The 18,352-nt window shown below is 35.6% G+C and overlaps 1 protein-coding gene across 2 annotated transcripts in view; it reads right to left on the bottom strand.

Moving 5' to 3' along the window:
- Window positions 1–18,352, bottom strand: part of LOC104909327 (ephrin type-A receptor 6) — a 314,483-nt gene that overhangs the window by 45,182 nt on the left and 250,949 nt on the right. For both annotated transcript variants that reach the window (XM_031556463.1, XM_031556460.1), the window contains 3 exons: window positions 16,078–16,148; window positions 12,575–12,700; window positions 5,421–5,606 (listed from right to left, as the gene is read on the bottom strand). In XM_031556463.1, the coding sequence (XP_031412323.1) occupies window positions 5,421–5,606; window positions 12,575–12,700; window positions 16,078–16,148 (383 nt within the window). The remainder of the gene's footprint in view (window positions 1–5,420; window positions 5,607–12,574; window positions 12,701–16,077; window positions 16,149–18,352) is intronic.

Here is an 18,352-nt window from a genome sequence, read left to right as displayed (position 1 = left end):
GTGCAGGTGTAAAAATAGGTTAATGTAATCAATGTTGATTATGTATTTTGACAAGAAGTTCCTGAATGGTAGCCTGTTTTGCAAAAACGCTGTGGATACTTAGCTTTGTCTCTCTTACGGCAGACATGTTCACAGCTCTAATATTCAACACTCTATTCTGGATTATATTTTAATAAATTGATCTAGTAAGTATGGCTAATAGTGATGGTGATGGTTATGGCTTTTGTGTTTATTCACTGACCATAGAAGTACTGAACTCAGTAATGTGTTATGTTAATTATCTATGGAACAGGAGAGAAAAAAAAAAAGGCAGTGAGCCAAATTTAAATTTGCAGCTCCACTTACAGAATGATTTACAACACAATTGAAATTCTGCTGTTTTGTGTATCACTACGGGCACAGCTATGATATTCTTGATCAGACAAATTTAGCTCTATGTCTAATGCCATACAAAGCTCACTGGGTAATATTATGCAGCTACGCTCTCACTATCACTCTGCATCATACTACACGGTCCACATGCACAATGGAAGACATTCAGGGGTGAATAAAGCCTTGACACCCTGCTGGGCTTATCTGCTGCATAAGGCAAGTGCAAGTGCCTCTCAGTGCAAGACCTGATTTCAATGGATGGATCTGAGGCTGTTTTGACCTCCAGCACACACATCTATGCCTGGAGATGCCAGTGATGCCTCAGCGATGTACCAAGATTAGTGACAGTGGCAAATGTCAACATCCGAAATTGCTTACACTGTAGTTTGTAACCAAGGCAATAATGTTAATGTGGAACTTATTAACACTGTATATTTTCTGCTCATTCTGAAGTTTAGACTTTTCAGAAGTCAGTGACATTCTTTTGAATAATCCTAATCAAATTTTGCAAGCTATCATGATATAACCATCTTCAAATAGTCTCAACTTAAACGCTAAGTTGTCAACAAACTGAACACAGTAATGCTTCCTGGATGTACAAATTCATGACCAATTTAAGAAAGTTACAAACACTGCCATGAATTTTCTTCAATCGTTTTGCGCAACAGTCAAATGTACAATGCCTTTTATAATAAACACGTACTGTAAAATATGTCATCTTTCAAAATGAATTCTGAGGTCTTTTTAAGAGTCTCAGACAGCTAATATGTTGGAGAAAGGAACAATATTAGATTTTATTGCACTAAGGGAAAAAAAAACTAAAAAAATGTTTTAAAAAAATTACTTGATTTCTCTCGCTCTTTTGAAATATGAAGAACAAGTTGGATATGAAGAGTTGTAAATTACAGTGAAATAGGATCATGCTGCACTTAGCCTTTCTCATGGATAAGAACAAGGTACATGGACCTCAAGACCCTTCTTCTGCTAAACACATTATACACAGTAATTTAAAGAGAAGCTCTATGATTAAGACTTTGAATTTAATCTGTCAAATGACAAAAGATTTCAGAACTGCAATAGCAATCACAATTTAAACATCACTGAAGCAAAACAGTCAGGAGATAACTAAGGAGATGAAAATCCTTATCACTCCAAAGCCAGACTCAATATTATGGGGATGTAAGCTTACTCACAACCAAAAATCTAGGGGCTACCTTCAGTCCTTCTCCTTTTGTGAAGGGCTAATTTTGAAAACTTGCCTGAAGAATAATAATATACATAATGTTACTAGAGAAAATTAATGCCTTAAAAAGATGCTACTCGTCAAAGTGGTGTGTATGAGTTCTTCATTATGTAAAGTTTGAAAACCAAAGCAATTCTTTAGAAATGAATGTTGACAATTGCGAGTTATTTGGGGATTAAGTCTGGGGTGGAGAGGAGCAAACTGAGATTATGATTACAATAAAGAACTTGCATGGATTTATACTTTGCTCTGACACAGAATTACACAGAACTGACAAGGCTATACTTTGAACTATTGTGTAGGGTGAAATCAAAGTCAAGTCTCCACAGATTCCTGTTTGGCTGGCTCTATCTACACCAATGAGTTCTTTCAGCACAGTGATGATAGTCAGAGATTATTTTTTTCATTTGTCTTTTGCTATAGTTACACTGGCAGATGTTTGCTGTAAACATAGCTTGTATTTACTACACAAACTTTTCATGGGATGTCTGCAACATAAACTTCAACACTGTGTAGATATGGAAGATGCATCTTATTTCTCTGTAGCCCAGGTATCAGCATTGGTTACAAGTGTTTGCACTGGAAAATGAAATTTTATTTTTCTTCTATTTGTCCATGAAAGTATTGGACAGTGTTGCACAGCTTGGTGGAACATACCATGGGACACTTAAGAAGAGCTCCTAAAATTACCAGTGTACTGATACGATTTGAAAGAGAAACATGAATGCTTTTGTAATGTTCATAAGCATCTCCAATCAATTTGCAAGGCAATTAGTGTCCCTTTATGGCAAACCATGAAAGGAGCGGAGCTGGTAAAACAAAGCAGAGAGGAATAAAGATTCCTTTGTGGTTTCTGATTAGTAAAAATGAGTGAACTACTTAATCCAGATTCTGTGCTACAGAGTTTGCCTTGGCCTGGCAAATTGTCCTTGAAGTGAACTCTGTTTGCCAAGAGCTTGCACCACAGCAATGTTTCTCTGAAATTAGGGTTCTCAGTTAGGACAAATGCAATTAGAAAAGAGGATTCAAATTCTGTTGAAGATCTACTTTTGAGAAAGCTTAGTTTAGCATTTTTTGCTGTATACAGTACATATTTCAGGGCAATTTTGGAAACAGTATCTTTTAAAAGTTCACATTTGCTGAGCTAGTAGCACTGGATAAGAGCTCACGTTTGTAATGAACAAATTTGTTACTGTCCCAGTCAATAGCTATTGATTTGGTAGAGCATTTCTGTTTATCACAATCAAATCCTTTTTCTTTTTGTTCAATAGTCAATGACATTGTAATGGAAAGTACTGCTTACAAACTGATGCAATATATATTAGCAGCAGCTAGAAGTTAATGACTAACAGTTATAAAGAGGAAAGTATGTGCTAAGAACAGCATTACACTTCTATTAATCAAAGTTACTGCATCCAATATGCCTTTATAGGTTAGTGGAACTGTAATGCACATCACTTAAAGAGTTTTTGCTATTATTAATCTAAGTTTTAACACAAAACAACTTTTAATCATGCTGTCATTGCATAAATAATTTGGCTAAGACAAGGTTCTGTCTGATTTTTATAGCATCCCTTTTAGTCATTGGAAACTTCTGTCCCTAGTTTGCTTTTACAGTCTTAGAATCAGCATTCAGAGAGATATTGCTTTGCTCCCAGCTAAGGACATGTCATTCTCTAAATACCACAAGTAGAGCAGTATTAAAGCAAAAGAGAAGCATACTAGAGTGCACGTGCCCATTGCTCAGCTTGCCTCCTAACTTGTTCTCTGCAGCAAAGCAGTACTGCACAACTTAGTACTTCACATTTTATATAATTTGCACTTTCCAGCTGTTAGAGTGAAATTTGATACCTTGTGTATTCTTCTCACTCTATAATTATTGTTGTGTAATTGTTGTTTTAAACCTGCCCCACCTAAATCACATTTGCTTTCAAAGTTTTTCTTTTATACCTGAGAGTTCAATATAACTATAACAGTTACATCTATATTGTTATGTTATATCTAAGCAAACATTCCCAAAAAAATAATAGAGTGTGTTGAATCCAGAGAGAAAAGCACAACTACTAATGATAACTTCTTGACTTAAGGTTGTCTATAACCATTTTTCCTGTAGAACAGGAACAAACAGGCCAACACTGGAGCATTGATTTATCTGTTTGTTTCTGTTTTCTTAATGCAATTTGCATTTCTCTTTGGACTGATGATGAGGCATTACAGAAAGAAAATTTATAATGTGGCAGAGATTAAACAACCATGCCATTGCCAAGTACATTATTCTGTAGTCTGTGTGCACCGACTAATTGGATTTAAACAATGTTCATAAATTAGGGCCTTTAGAATTTTTGAGAGATGAGACATTGCTACATTTACCATACAGATTCTGATCACATGTGTGAAACTAGTGATGGCTGGTGAAATTCTAATTGATGTTATATTTCTCATTATGAATCAAGGAGCTAAATTCAGTTCAGCTCCTATGTATTTACACATCCCAACAAAGATATCCAATGCTGCTCAGTCAGCATTAACTTGTGTTCTTGTTTGCTGTCAGCAGAACAACTACTGACAGGAGAGCAATGAAGACTAAGCCATATCTTTCCAGAAGCGAGCAACATAATGGATTTTGTTAGTCTAATAACCATGCATTCCTAAACAATAATGAATTTATTCTTGCAATACTGTGTGAAGAAGAACAAATTGATCTTCTTCATCTTAATTTAGAACCAGAGAGAGACAGATTTTCACAAGGTCATCCCTTAACTCTACTGAATTTCCATTCCAGGGCAATGAGTTCAGGAGATGCAATTTCCTTTATGCTCTAGTATGCTATGTTTTTCAAACATAACTTTAGATACTGTAACAAGGTGAAAATAAGAAATATTTGTATTCTTTGTATCTACTGTGAAGGTAAGAGGGCATTATTGTCTTGTACACACAAAAACTTCCTCTTGACATGTTCTGCAACGTTTTAAAAGAGAAATATAAGAAAGCATTCCAAATCAGCAAACAACATAGCTGGGTTGAGGCAATGATTAATTACAAGAAGAAAATGTCTTCTGAGCTTTAGCATAAAATACAGCAAAAAGTCAGCATTAAAGAAATTACTTGCACGTTAATGAGACCTTCATATAATACTTACGTTTTTCAGTATTTCATAAAAAATTAAAACCCAGATAAAAATGCTAGACATCAAAGAGATTGTTAGCCTCTTGGCAATTGCAGTGTAAGACATTTTCATGGATTATTCTAGAATTTTAGTAAATCATTTGAAAGTGTGCAATAAGTTTTAAATAGTTTGTATTTTTATTTCTTTAAAATAGAAATTTGAATTCTTCTGGTACCAAAATGAGCAAAATTCAACTGAAGAAACAGTGAGTGTTTGTGGGAAGGGAAGAATATGGCTGCTAGCTATCTTACAAACACTACAGGCTGAATTGACCTCATTGTCAACTCAGTTTATGGTTTTCTCTACTGAATTCCATTTGCCCATAGGCAAACTCTGCAATGCTGTTTCATATAAAACTGTAACGATTTTATTTGAATGAGGAGGATTTTTACCTAAAAAAATCAAACCAAGCCAAAACAAATAACCAACACATTTGTAATTGAAAACAGATAGGCTATGTATTTCTCACTGTGCTCCCATACTATGCAGTACCCTATGTCCTTAGGATTTACATATTTTCTGAATACTGCAACCTGTATCAAGTGTAGAATTCTTAATATTGATACTAGAAGACACAGAATGGCAAAACCAAGGAAAAGCTATTTATAGTATATTGTATAGTATATTATAGTAACTTACTTTTTGTAACAACTCCTTCAAGACGAATTATATTTGGGTGATCAAACTGACCCATTATACTAGCTTCTCTCAGGAAATCTCTTCTTTGCCTGTCCATATAACCACCTTTTAGAGTTTTAATTGCAACAGGTATCTCTCTTTTTCCTGGTGTCTTCAGACGTCCACTGCATACTTCCCCAAATTCACCTTAAGTAGAAAAAATATTAGATCATTCACAATGCCTAAAGAACCATTTGCACTAATGAGCATAAACAACTTATTTTTAAAATTAACCTTCAATAGTTGTCTTAAAAAATGTCCTTTTAAATAGCTCTATGTTATTTGTAGCCACCAGTAAAACTAGAACACAAAAATACCCAAGACTCACACAGCCCATAGAACTAGATACTTTTCTTCTCAATAAAAATATAGGATAGGATATTCAAGTTCAGTGAGTGACAACATTCATTGGTGCCACTACCCCGAGATCATGGGGACTGCAGCAGTCTAATTATCTGCCCTACATTGCATAGTTTACGCTGCTCAACTGAGACTTTGAAACTAAACTTTGATATCAAAGTCTTTGTGATCTAAATCAGCATGCTATGAGGAAATAATGTAATAATGGTTAGATTTTAATTGTAATGATGACAAAATACCTTTCTGTAGATATCTGAGACGGATGCTGTATTAACACATATATGAATACAAATGCCATAACAATATCAGAATATCTGGCTTTCAGTTGTAGAAAGCGTTTAAAAATGTACTTACTGCTATTTTGCCCAGAAGAGCACTTCCATATGATTTATTTAAATGGCTTTATTGCTTACATGAAACTAATTACCTATGTCACTGTTTGGACAGTCAAAGAACAACAGTTTCAGCAAATCAGGACTCTTGTGTAGTGAGAGGAATCCCAAAGCTTTCTTCAACTGATGTTCTGTGTAAGAAAGGGTCTTTGAAGAAAGCACATCTTGTATTCCCTTTACACATTTACTAGTTAAGTTTGTATGGAAATCACAGCTTTACTTTGATTGTGGAGCAGCAGTTATTTAAATCCCATACAAAATATTCTCTGGATGCCTGCAAGTCAGGTTTCAATGGGTCATAATTCAATAAATCAAAAACAATGTTTATAAGAATGTGTCAAAGCACTTATCAGTGCAGGGTATTTCCATAGCAAAATCAAATTTGATACCCCAGCCATTTTGGAATCAAAATTGCTGAAAAACAAAAAAGAGTCATAAAAAGACGTACATTTATCTGGAGGATATGATTTGCTATAAACTACAGTAAGTGATGTGGGAACTAGTTTTGCTTAAAGGTTAACTACAGAATGAATGAAAATAAGAGAGTTCTATCCTGTAAGAATGTGATTAGATATAAACCAAATACAGAAGAGAAAGGATTGATTGGAAGTCCCACTTCAGAAAATTATAACTGCCTGATATTATAGGATGAGAATGAATACTGTCACAAAGTCTGTATTTTATTAGATTCTGTCACCTCCATTACAAAATAAAACAGGTTTTATTACCCAGTAAGATTCAGGAAGAGTGGAGGAATTTAAAAAAAAACACCCACTTCATAGCTTGTCTTTTGCTTCAAAACAGAGACATCACAGAAGTGCAAGAGTGTAATTAATAGATGCTGAACGTAACCTTTGAATAAATTAGCATATTCTAACAAAAGCCAAGTTTCCTAGGTCTCCTTCCTATTTCTTTTGTGTTTATCTAATTTTTGAAAATAAATGTTTGTTTCCTGAAGATATGTTATGTATATGAAAATAATGTCACAAGACTTATGCTCTGGGAATCTTGACAAAAGGGGAAGCTGGTAGGGAATTTCATAGATATTTATCCTCTTTGTCAGTCTGCCTGCATGTGACACTTGAGAAAACAGTAGATAACCTGAACTTCCAGAATCCTACTATAAAACAAAATCATGAATCCTGAATGTTTTGAATGAGACAGAATCATAGAATCACAGCAACAGAAGAAGCAATGAGCAGAAATGGAAATAGGAATTTCCATCTGAATGTGAGGAAAACTGCTTTGCATGTGAGAGTGACAGAGCGCTGTCACCAGAAAGGTGGTGAAGTCTCCTTCTCTGGAGATGTTCAAGAGCCTCCTGGGTGCTGTCCTGTGCACCCTGCTGTGCACCCTGCTGTCTGTTTCAGCAGAAGGTTGGACTACATGATCTCCGGAGGTCCCTTCCACCCCAATGATTCTGTGATGTTGTGGAGATAATCAAGACAAATTCTAGCTCTGCAACAGTAAAGGTATTTGTGTATAGTATAAGTAGAAGCTAAGAGCCAGGTGTCAATGAAGTGACCGTTATTTCTTGCTCCACAGAAAAAGCTGTCGATAACTAGAGAAAACAATAGAATTCGTTGTCTGCTCACTTTTAATAGCATGTGTTTTAATGGTATAAAACTGATATGTCTTACTGTAAGTCATGCAAAAAGAAGCTAATTCAGCACTCCAGGGACTTGCCTTATGGAAGCCACACATTCCTTTTCTCACCTCGTCATAAAATACATGATATTTAAAGTGAAACAGGAGTAGTCAGTCTACTTCAAAGCCTTATATGCATTCTTGTATTACTGCATGAGATCAAAACAAATATCTTACAACACATAATCGCTGTTGATAGAACTGAAAGGTTATAGCACCAAATACAGCTCAAGTCATTTCCCACACTTTCAGTCATTAGACCTTTGGGAAAATTGACAGAATAAAGAAAATACAAGGATAAGTGTCGCTTTTAATGGAGACTTGACAAAGAATGTCTGGGAATTCCTTTTAAGAAGAGTGGTTAAAGCTTTAAACTAAAGAGCAAGATGTCTGGGGTAAAAAAAGCGTCACAGATAGGACAAAACCAAAGGATGTCACTGCATGTCAGTAGGTGCAATGAGCTCAATACAAAGTGAGGCTGAATGGGATAATCTGAAGAAAATCTACAGCAAAGAAGGGCAAACTGTGGGAACTGTGGGAATTGGTAATATAATGGAATATTTAATACTAAAGATAAAAAAAATCTTACCAAGTGTTTTGAAACCTAGAATATGCATTATGAAATTAAACAACAGTGAAATTCTGCTGTAAGTAGACGATGTAATAAAAGGGAATTGACTAATCAACTTCACAATTTAAACAGCAATTTAAACACAATTTAAACTATTGCTAGATTGTGGACTTCACTAGCACTTGTTTATTTGGTTGATATCACCATGAGAAATGAAAGCTAAGCATATTTATAGGTGTTCACCAAGTGTTTACAAAGTACTTAGCTTAGCTAACATTAAATTTACCCCCACTTAGTTAAGTGGAGGGATTTGATTTTAACTTTTTACAATTCCATAATCAGAAACGAGATAATTTTATTTCAGAACACTGCTTGTGGTTTGATAGTATTGTCCCCAAACAGTTGCAATAGACTACTCAGTAGCAAATAATTTCTCTTTTGCCTTTGGTATTCTAATCTGCTCACTATTATAAATATTTGATCAAACTGCAAATGCCACTGCTGCTTTTACCCTCCTGTTTGAAGCAGGGTATCAGCATGAGTTCTTCAAGGACTAACAAAAAAGATCATTAACAACTATTAACCTGGGTGTGCTTTCATTCAATCAGAAGGTCTACAAAATAGCATTTTTGTTTCTCAGAGAATCCAGATGTAAGATAGTAGTGAATGGGATAATGGGGAGCCTGACTAGATGGCCAGCTTGAGTATGCATTTAGGTGCACCTTTTGTTACCTTAATGCAGCTCTTCATACTCTCTAGTGACAAATGGTGAACAATTTAGGAAGGATTTTGCAAAGCTTGTATTTTAATTGCTTTATTTACACCAAAATACCAGAAGGAAGGACAGTACTTTGAAGTTTGTAAATGTACTGGAATACTGAAAGCATGACAGAGGGGAGGACTGGAATTGAAGTAAAAGGCTCAATTATCTGGCACCATGGAATGTAGTAGTTGTGTTCAAAAACATCAGCTTGGTAAATGTCCACCAGGATTACTTGAAAGGATTTTAGCAAGAGATTAATTTTTTTTTCTTCGAAGTGAGAAGTCTCATGGGCTCAGCAGCATTTTTTAATTTGTTGCTGCTTTGCTCTTTTTATTTTGGCCATTATGTCTGATAGTTGTGGTGAAAAATCTTGTCTTGAGTGTCAAAGCCATCTGCTATGCAACTAGTGAATTGCTAAGGGCTTTTTGGACATGAATTTTTCTATTAAAAAAGCAAACTTGAAACTACTTGTAGGAAAAGATCAGTTTCAAATTTTATGTCCAAAAAATCTATGAAAAAAATCGAGTATTTGCAATGTTTCAATCTGATATTTTGCAAAATAAAAGTTTTCAGTTCTTAAATGGAAAAAGTTTCTGTTTCAAAAAATTACAGAAATTCATAATGAGAATATTTAATCAAAATAAGTTGATCAAAAAGCGCTGCTCTAAGAACTATCTTTATTAATTCAATTATTAATTTAAAGAGTTTTATCATTAATATTGATTCATTTGGTAAAAGATTTTATTTTTTGTTTCACTGATCTGAAAATTGTAAAATTGTGTAAAAATATTTTATAAGTAATTCTTCTGGGATGAGAAGACTATCTTATACATGGTTACAAAGTTTGGTACAGAATCAGAGAAAGCATAAAGGAAGCGTCATGACTGAATTACAATGGCATGTTATGTCCCCTAGTAGCTATCCAAGAACTCTGTGAGAATTTGTAGTCTCCCTGCCTTAGAAACAATATTTAATCTGTATCTTGCCTCCATGAAACTGGGTTTAAATTTCATATGAAATAGTTCTCAAGTCCTATTAGGCGAATACCTTTGAAGATGGCAGATTATTCAGTAATTTGTAAGATTAAAGATATAAAAATAAAATATGTCAAAGCAGACAAAAGATTCACTCCTGGATACAAGAGAGAGAGATGCTGAATAAGGAATTTTCATAAATGAGTTAAGTTGAGAATAAGGACACAATTTTCATCTGAACAAAAATCGATAAGCCAAATCCTCCTCTGTCATATTCTCCTTTGAAATCAGCAGAAATTCCAATGCTGAAGGTACTTCAATATGCTTTGCAATCAATACCTATAGTATGTGTGAAGAAAAGGAGGAAACAAAAGAAATCAAATATAATGTTTTCTGCAAAAGTCAGCCCTCTAAGGGCTCTCTCAAGCTAATAACTCATATGGTGCACAGTGCCAGCTACACATTATCTCTCTTAAACAATCAGGTATACTCTGTAGTACTCTTGCTATATGGAATTCAGGGTGTAACAGATTTTTCTCTCTTACTTTCAAGTCAATATGTTCTCTTCTCTGCTTGTTAACAGACCAGGTTTTATGTCTATTACATTATTTGTGTTTATTTTCATGACATTTCCTACGGCATGAAACACCTTTAGCAGCACAGTTTGTAACCAGTGTAGTAATGTACCATTAAATGAGGGACCTCAACTGAAAAATACCTCTCTCTTCTTAAGTGACTAAGTTATATGAAGCCACGATAAAAAAGAAGAGTCGTAGTGCATTATGTATTTTGATAATAATTTCCCTAACAATACCAGTTAGCAGTCCTATGACAGGCTCACTATGAACAAATTACAGAATTACAGTCTTTAATTTTTATTTTTTTTAACCACTGACACACTTCCACAAGGTGTAAGTGAGTTTAGCTGCCTGTTGTACTTCAAATTTTTTTTTTTTTGATGGGATTACAATTAGAATAAGTAAACAGTAAAAAAAAAACAACCCACCACCACCACCACCACCACAACAACAACAACAAAAAACCAGCGTTTTTATGCAGGTATTTATTTAGTAAGTAAAAACTAGTATTGTTAAAGATGACCAAGAACAGGTAGCTAAAAGATGGACAATGAAATCTGGATTGTACTAATTCTTACAAAAATCTTTGTAGTTAGTATTGTAAGTATCTTTAAGGCAGCAATTTACAAAACTCAGTCACTCCTAACAGTATCCTACTGATGGAGAGAAATAACCATATTTTGTAAATTGTAGACAGGCATAGGGTTAATGTATTTCACAAGCAGAAAAGAAGTATCAGAGATGGAACGGAGGCTCAGAATTTCAGTCTTGCTGTGCACATCAAAATTACTGTTAGAGATCCTCAGCTCTCCCACCTTCCCTTCCTGTTGTGGCTCAGTATAGATTAATATTTCTCAGCCACTGATAGTGTGCAGGCAACAACACTGAGAATGTAAGCAGGACAGAGAACTTCAGATTCTCCTTTCAATCTCTTCTGTTTTGATTTGTTCTAACAGCGAGAAATGGTGGCGGACATTTTGAATGATGACCTGTTGGTCAGAAGGCACGCACTGAGATCTACTAGTTTTAGGACCCCTTAAGAACCTATCTGAGCCTATACTCTCTAGGTCCTCAAACAACAGAGTAAAACAATTTCTGTAAAACAATTCCTGTAAACAATCTCAATTGGTCAATAATGACATGCCATATGTCCTAGAGTTTCAGAACACAAGTTAAAAGAAATGATTTTGCAAGACTCTGCTCTTTACAAGTTTTTCTTCTTTGTAAGGAAATCTAGTATCTGCATCAAACATTCCTTTAGGGAGAAAGGAGAGCCCAGTGGGCTGGGTCAATCACACAGCAAATTCAAATCAAGTAAGAATTATTACATTTTCACTGTGCATAAAACTCATATAACACTGCAGAGGTAGAACGACAGAGAGGGTCAGAATAGGCATTTTCCAGAAGCACAAAACTCACTAACTACTAAACTCTGAGAGAATATATATGGATAACGTTTGATTACATATGTCTTCTTATTGTTTCTTTCCTAAATAGAAAAGCACAGTAGTACTGATGATAACTGTACAGTATTTGATCTTTCTCATTGTTTTCCAATCTATTTAGAAAGTCTGTCTGTACCAGAACTCCACAAGCTTGTTGAAGCATCTGAGCTGCATGGGAGAACAGGCACACAGAGATCCTTAGCAGCAGCAGTGCAGGAAAACTGCTGATATAACTTTAGATCAGAAGCTGAGTGATGCTTGAGAATAAAGTGGTCTATCAGTGAAGTATGTCCACATTTGTACTACACTTGTCTACTTGCATTATCATGGTAACTTCAGAAAAACAGTCCTTTCATGCATAGCTTTTGAGTGTATATGCTTTTACCTGCCCCAATAACTCTCTCAATACGAATTCTTGAAGGATCTATCTCCTTTGCAAATTCATGGACAGCAAGAGATGGGTCTTCATATGTGTCTGGATCAATATATGTTTTGATTCCTGGGAAACGTACTGCAAAACAGAGAGAACGCTAAGAGTCAACAATTCTTTGATACTCACATACTATAACAATATGTGTTTTACTTCTTTCTTTAAAATTAATATATATATATCATTTTAAAATTGTCAGAACCTAACAAAGGATGACTCCAAAACCAGCTACTCATTTCACAGAAACTGTAGAATACACAAGAGTTATTCTCATTTGCTGGAAGTCTGGAAGTACTAGGTCTTCAAAGATTGAGCATAGACTTACATATTTCTTTTTACTCTTATTTATCCTTTGAGTGTTTTTTTAGGTGTTTTTTTTCCCAAGTGATTCTTGTAAGCCATTGTACTTTACCTTCTGAGGTAGAGGACAAACTTCTGCCAATCTGACACAATCAAAAACATTCAAAATTATTGCCTGAAAACGTCACTAATGTTCTGCTGGACTCCACTGTAATGCCTTAATATATTCTAGGTGAGTGAAAGCATGAAATTGTTTTCAGGATTGTTGCAATGCATTGTTCTATCAGTCTTCATTTTAGCTTACAGTGGTATTGGATAACCAGCGTTAGAGTAAAACCCAGAGAAAATATAGGTATTAGGTTCTCTGAATGCTCTGAATGCCATATATCATTGCTTGCTGGTTACTATCATGTTTGCTGGTTATACAGGTGCCACAGGAACAAAAAGTCAAAGGCCTTTAGAAAACTCTATTTTTGGATTTCAACTGATAAGATAATGTCAAATTCTGGTGCAGTTTTGTCTTTGTTGCAGCTGAACACAAGCACCTCTTGAGAAAAAAAGTTAAATAATAGCCCTATCTAAGTTTTGAGGAAAATACTATTTTAGGTAAGACAAAGTGGGTTTTTTTGTTTGTTTGTTTTTTTCCCAATCCAATTGTTTTTATTCCCTTTCCAATTGCCATTGAATAATTTAGTCTGAAGAAACTCTTTGTTGTCTTTGCACTTAACTCACATCCTGAAGGAATTTTTCAAGTACAGTTAGTAAATTGGGATACTACAACCATAGAAAATGCAGAGAGCTGCTCACTTGGAAGGGTGTCTACAGAGACACCAAGTGAAGGCTCAAAGATATGAGGAAAAGCAGATCCTCAGGACTGACAGTGATTATTGCCAAGCAGTTTAAATTCCTGTTTGTTACTCCTTGGACAAATTAGACTATCTGTCATTTACTTGGAAAACACAGCTTGCAAATTTACTTCTGTCTTTTACTAGTGGACTGATAAATGTTCCTTTTGCCAAACAGGTCCAGTCTTTGAGATTTTCTCTTCTCAGAATGGGTCCTGGAGGACTGTGCTGCTTTGTTCTATGCTGATCAGTTTGCACAACCAGTGAGCCAGGTGCAAGATGAGAACAAAAATACCCAGATCCATTAACAAAGCTTTAATAATTTCTGTCTATTTCCTAGGAGATGGCTGCAGCAACAGTGGGTTAGTGCCAGATTGCTTTGGCAGGTTCCAGCAAGCCATCATTTTCTGGCATGTCTAATATCCCTTGAGCTCCTGAGTGTAGCATGTCCAAGAACTTATGTTGTTTCTTTTGGACTATCTGGATGGGAATTTTTTTAGGCTCCTGCCATGTGGTGATTAAGTTCTGGAAAACTTTCAATTCATTAACAGACATTGATGTAGATGGTGCATCAACTTCACAGGGTACTGCAGCTGGGTCCAGAGAACCTCTTCAAAAAGAATTAAGTACTACGTAATCTTTTTCCTCTTATCACTTAGTGGATGAGCCCAAAGTACTTCATTATCTGATGCGCCTAAATGCATTAGATGACATCTAGTTCAGGGCATACAAATGTGGATGGGCTTCATCAAATCACCTGCAATACTCATTTGAATCAATGCCGAAGAGAGGACACATGCTATATTCAAATGTGAAGCACACCAGACATCATGGGATTTCACGTTATCAGCTGGGTCATGGACCCTTTCCTAACTCCCTTCAAAGGGCATGGTTCCTGAAATCTTCCTGTAAGTCATAAAGATTTCCCAAGGGAGATAGGATGGATAAACACAAGATGGTTCTCCTCTGTGCACAGCAGAGGAAACAAAGCATGGATATGACTAAGCTGGTAGTAGGAAGAGTCAATTTTAACCAGTGTAAGTTTTACAATAGAATTTCTTTTAAAAAGCTTCAGCCCGTTTAGGAGAGATCATACTTATACTGATCCAGGTAGAAACTCTGCAGCCGCCTAAATTGTTTCAGGTTAAGATGCTGGATACCAAATCAATAAATAGCCCACAGTCAGGCAAGAATTGCTACTAGCATGAAAATGGCACTTCTGGTGGAAGCACTAATTGCCCCATTGTAAAGGAAGGAATATTGTTTCTACACAGTTTTAGCTACTGGAGTAACTCAGAGTAGCTCCTTTTTATCCTTTAACCTATGGAGCACATGATCTGGGAAATGCTCCTTCAAGTCTGATGCTTTGATAACTGCAAAGGAATGAGAGGCCTCATAAGATGAAGCTTTGTGTCAGTATGAAATAGGGTCATCATTTGTCCTGGCATGAAAGGCACTTAGTGAGGCTTTTCTCAAATTCAGTCATGGCCTCCAGAGGCATATATGAAACTCTGCAGCAGGAAGGTTTTTGTTTGCTGCTCTTTCTGATCAGATTTGGAAACAAATGACAAACAAATCTAAGTATTTTTTATAGTATAATGTGAGTATCCCTTCTCAGCATGGAAGGAACCTGGATACAGTTTTGTCACACAAAAAAAGATTTTATTTCTTGTGACGTAGCTTTTGTCTTGATCATGATAGTTCTAGAGATGTTTTCAAAAGGAATAAAAAATTAAGCAAACCATAACGCCCTTTCTACAAGCTAACAATAAATAAAACGTTTTTTTTTTCTTTTTTAAATCAACTCCAACATAAAACAATGAGACTAGTAATTTAAACTAAGTAGCTAAACTTAGCTAAATAAATTAACACTTTGCCCATGAGAGTTTTTCCGTCACAGTACTGATCAGTAAGAAAGAGAGAGAAGGAAGTCTTATTTGTTGTGTGGCTGGAAGTGTAGATCCCAAAAGACACTAACAGAGAAGTGAATACAAATAACAAACATGGTCATGGTCAGGAGTAGAATTTTGAGGCAGATAATCAACATGGCCCAGCCCAGTGATGAATTCACAAAAATTCACCTGGAAAATTGACAAATATGATTAATAGAACACAAAAGAATCCTTTTGTGAATTCAGTGTGAATTGTTCTAGAGAACATACAAATAAGAACAGTCTTGATGGTGCAGACAATAAGGAACTATGTAAATGGCCAGATTAAAATATCAAGGGCAAAAGATGAAGAGAAAATTATGAATACTTTTCATTTAAAATATAATACATATTTTATGTAACACAGTGTTAAACTACTTACAATTTCCATTTTGCAAATGAGCCCTTCTTTTCTCTTCAGATTTCATTTTGGCCTTTATGTACCACTGGCATCTTTTAAGAAAAGCAAGTGAGGTTTTAATTAAAATGAATATAATGCATAAAATAAATGTACATTAAGTTTTCTCTGCAGTTTTATGAAAGCCAAAGTCTTTACATTCTGCATCCACAGTCACTTAGATTTGACACTAAGGAGAGAAACAAACCTGAAGAACTACAAGCAGATTGGATATCAGTGAAAATAAATCACAAATGGATGATTAGTAGTGAACACGACTACCAAAGTTTGATGCAATACTTTATTCCCATGCTTGAAAGAATGTTGATACTTATACTATTTTTCTGCACCCTTGTTTGCATACATTGATTCACACAGACCAAATCTTATCCTAATACCTTTTATTCCCAGTGGGTCAAAAAGCTTACAGTTCCTTCATAAGATAGGTTCTTTGAGTTCAACAGGGTTCATGAGAAAATAATTTTTTGTATCCAATCTCTGCATTGTACACGAGTTGCTGAGACCACTAGTTTACAATCACCAAGAACAACACTGAACACAAAGTCTTACACTTGGAATGTCTGCCCAGAGGAACATTCAAAGAAATAGCTCTCTAAACCCTTAAAATTCTCCCTAGTATTCAAAGCCCCAGAATTTGACTACAGATGCCAGTGAGAACCAGCAGTGGACTCTTCCAGTTCCAGCTCCCCATTTCCTACTACTGTTAACTAGAAAATCACTTGAAAGGAATACCTTGTGTAATGATAAATCACAGTAAGCTTTACTACTCTGTTTTCCAGAATTTAGCCGAGACCCCAGTCTCACTGTCTATCTTGTACCTTCAAGTCACTACTGCTTTCATTTTTCTACCTGCAACAGAGAGCCATGTCTCCTGCTTGGTTTTGGTGGATAATCACTCAGTGGAGTGCAGAGGCAGGTGCTCATTTAACCCAGCCTCTTCACTATGAATAGACTCATCAGCAGTGTTGTGACTCTGTAGCTCATCAAATTGCTAATTCTAAACAGCAAAGAGCACATCTGCAGTATACCAATCCCATTCTTCATGCTGAAATTTGTCTCCAGTCCTACAGCAAATAGTATTTATCCAAAATTTTCTTGCTCTGTCTTCTATGCAGTACATTCTTATCATTTTATTTGAGAAGTACTTCAAAATGAATTCACATCTTACATAATTGAAATAGTTCAATTGAGTAAGATGTTAGAAAGCTAAGAGAATCTCTGATATCTTTAACATTAGCAAACAGGAAGAATAAACCTAGAAAGAAACTCATTTCCTTTTTTTTTTTTTTCTATTCCTGAGTTTACTGAGTGTTTTATCAGGGAAAAGTTTGGCTTGGGCTTTTAGGAGTTGCACTCAAGGATTCCAGAGAATCATTTCCTCTGAAAGTCTGTCTTTGAATAACTCTTCTGTCTGAAAGAGACTAATGTTTGTCAATGTTTCTTGTAATTGTACGAATATTTTATAAGCTTCTAAGATTGAGATTACAGTGTGTTCCAATGTGAGCTGCTTCAGTTAAATAAAATGTTAGACTTAACCGGATTCATTATTATTTACATAATGCCTGCAGTGGTATACCACTTTCTTTCCTAATCAGAGGTAATGGTATACAAACAACAGAAAAATATTTACAAATCTGAATGCACAGCACTGTCTATTAACATCAACCCAATCTGTAATGACCATTAGCACATTCACAGAAGTAACTTTAACATCTCTCCTCCGAAGAACAGACTCTAAACAGGTCCAAGAATGGTGTAAAACCCCATCCAAACCCCAGATTTATCTGTCCCAAAGCTGAATAAGAGGGAAACTCCATGGAGAACCCTCCTCACATGGAGGCTCTTTCACCAGTCTTACGTATACGAAGAAAGGAGAGGCAAAAAGAGTATGAATGGCCCAAAGCCCACACAGTTCCTCCTACAGAACTTACTGCAAGAGATATGAGCCAAACTCCCTCTGCTTAGCCCCATACCTCTAGAGAATATTAGGAATTTTTAAGGCTTTTTTGACCCAAGGCAGAACTGTGGTGCCGCTAATGTCTTACAGAGGAGGTGTGGACATACAGTCTCTATCCTTTTAAATTCTGCTTTGTTTCTGGTAGAAAGAAACAAAATCCTAAAGTCACACACACACAAAAAAACAGATGCTCTGTGTCATGTGTGATCTTGAGCTCCAGTAAAGTCTGGGATTCTGATCACTACCTGCATTTTTAGCAAGTCCATTACGAATTTGTGCATT

The sequence above is a fragment of the Meleagris gallopavo genome, chromosome 1, assembly GCF_000146605.3.
Source record: "Meleagris gallopavo isolate NT-WF06-2002-E0010 breed Aviagen turkey brand Nicholas breeding stock chromosome 1, Turkey_5.1, whole genome shotgun sequence".
NCBI lineage: Eukaryota > Metazoa > Chordata > Aves > Galliformes > Phasianidae > Meleagris > Meleagris gallopavo.
This window is presented reverse-complemented; position numbering and strand designations above follow the sequence as displayed.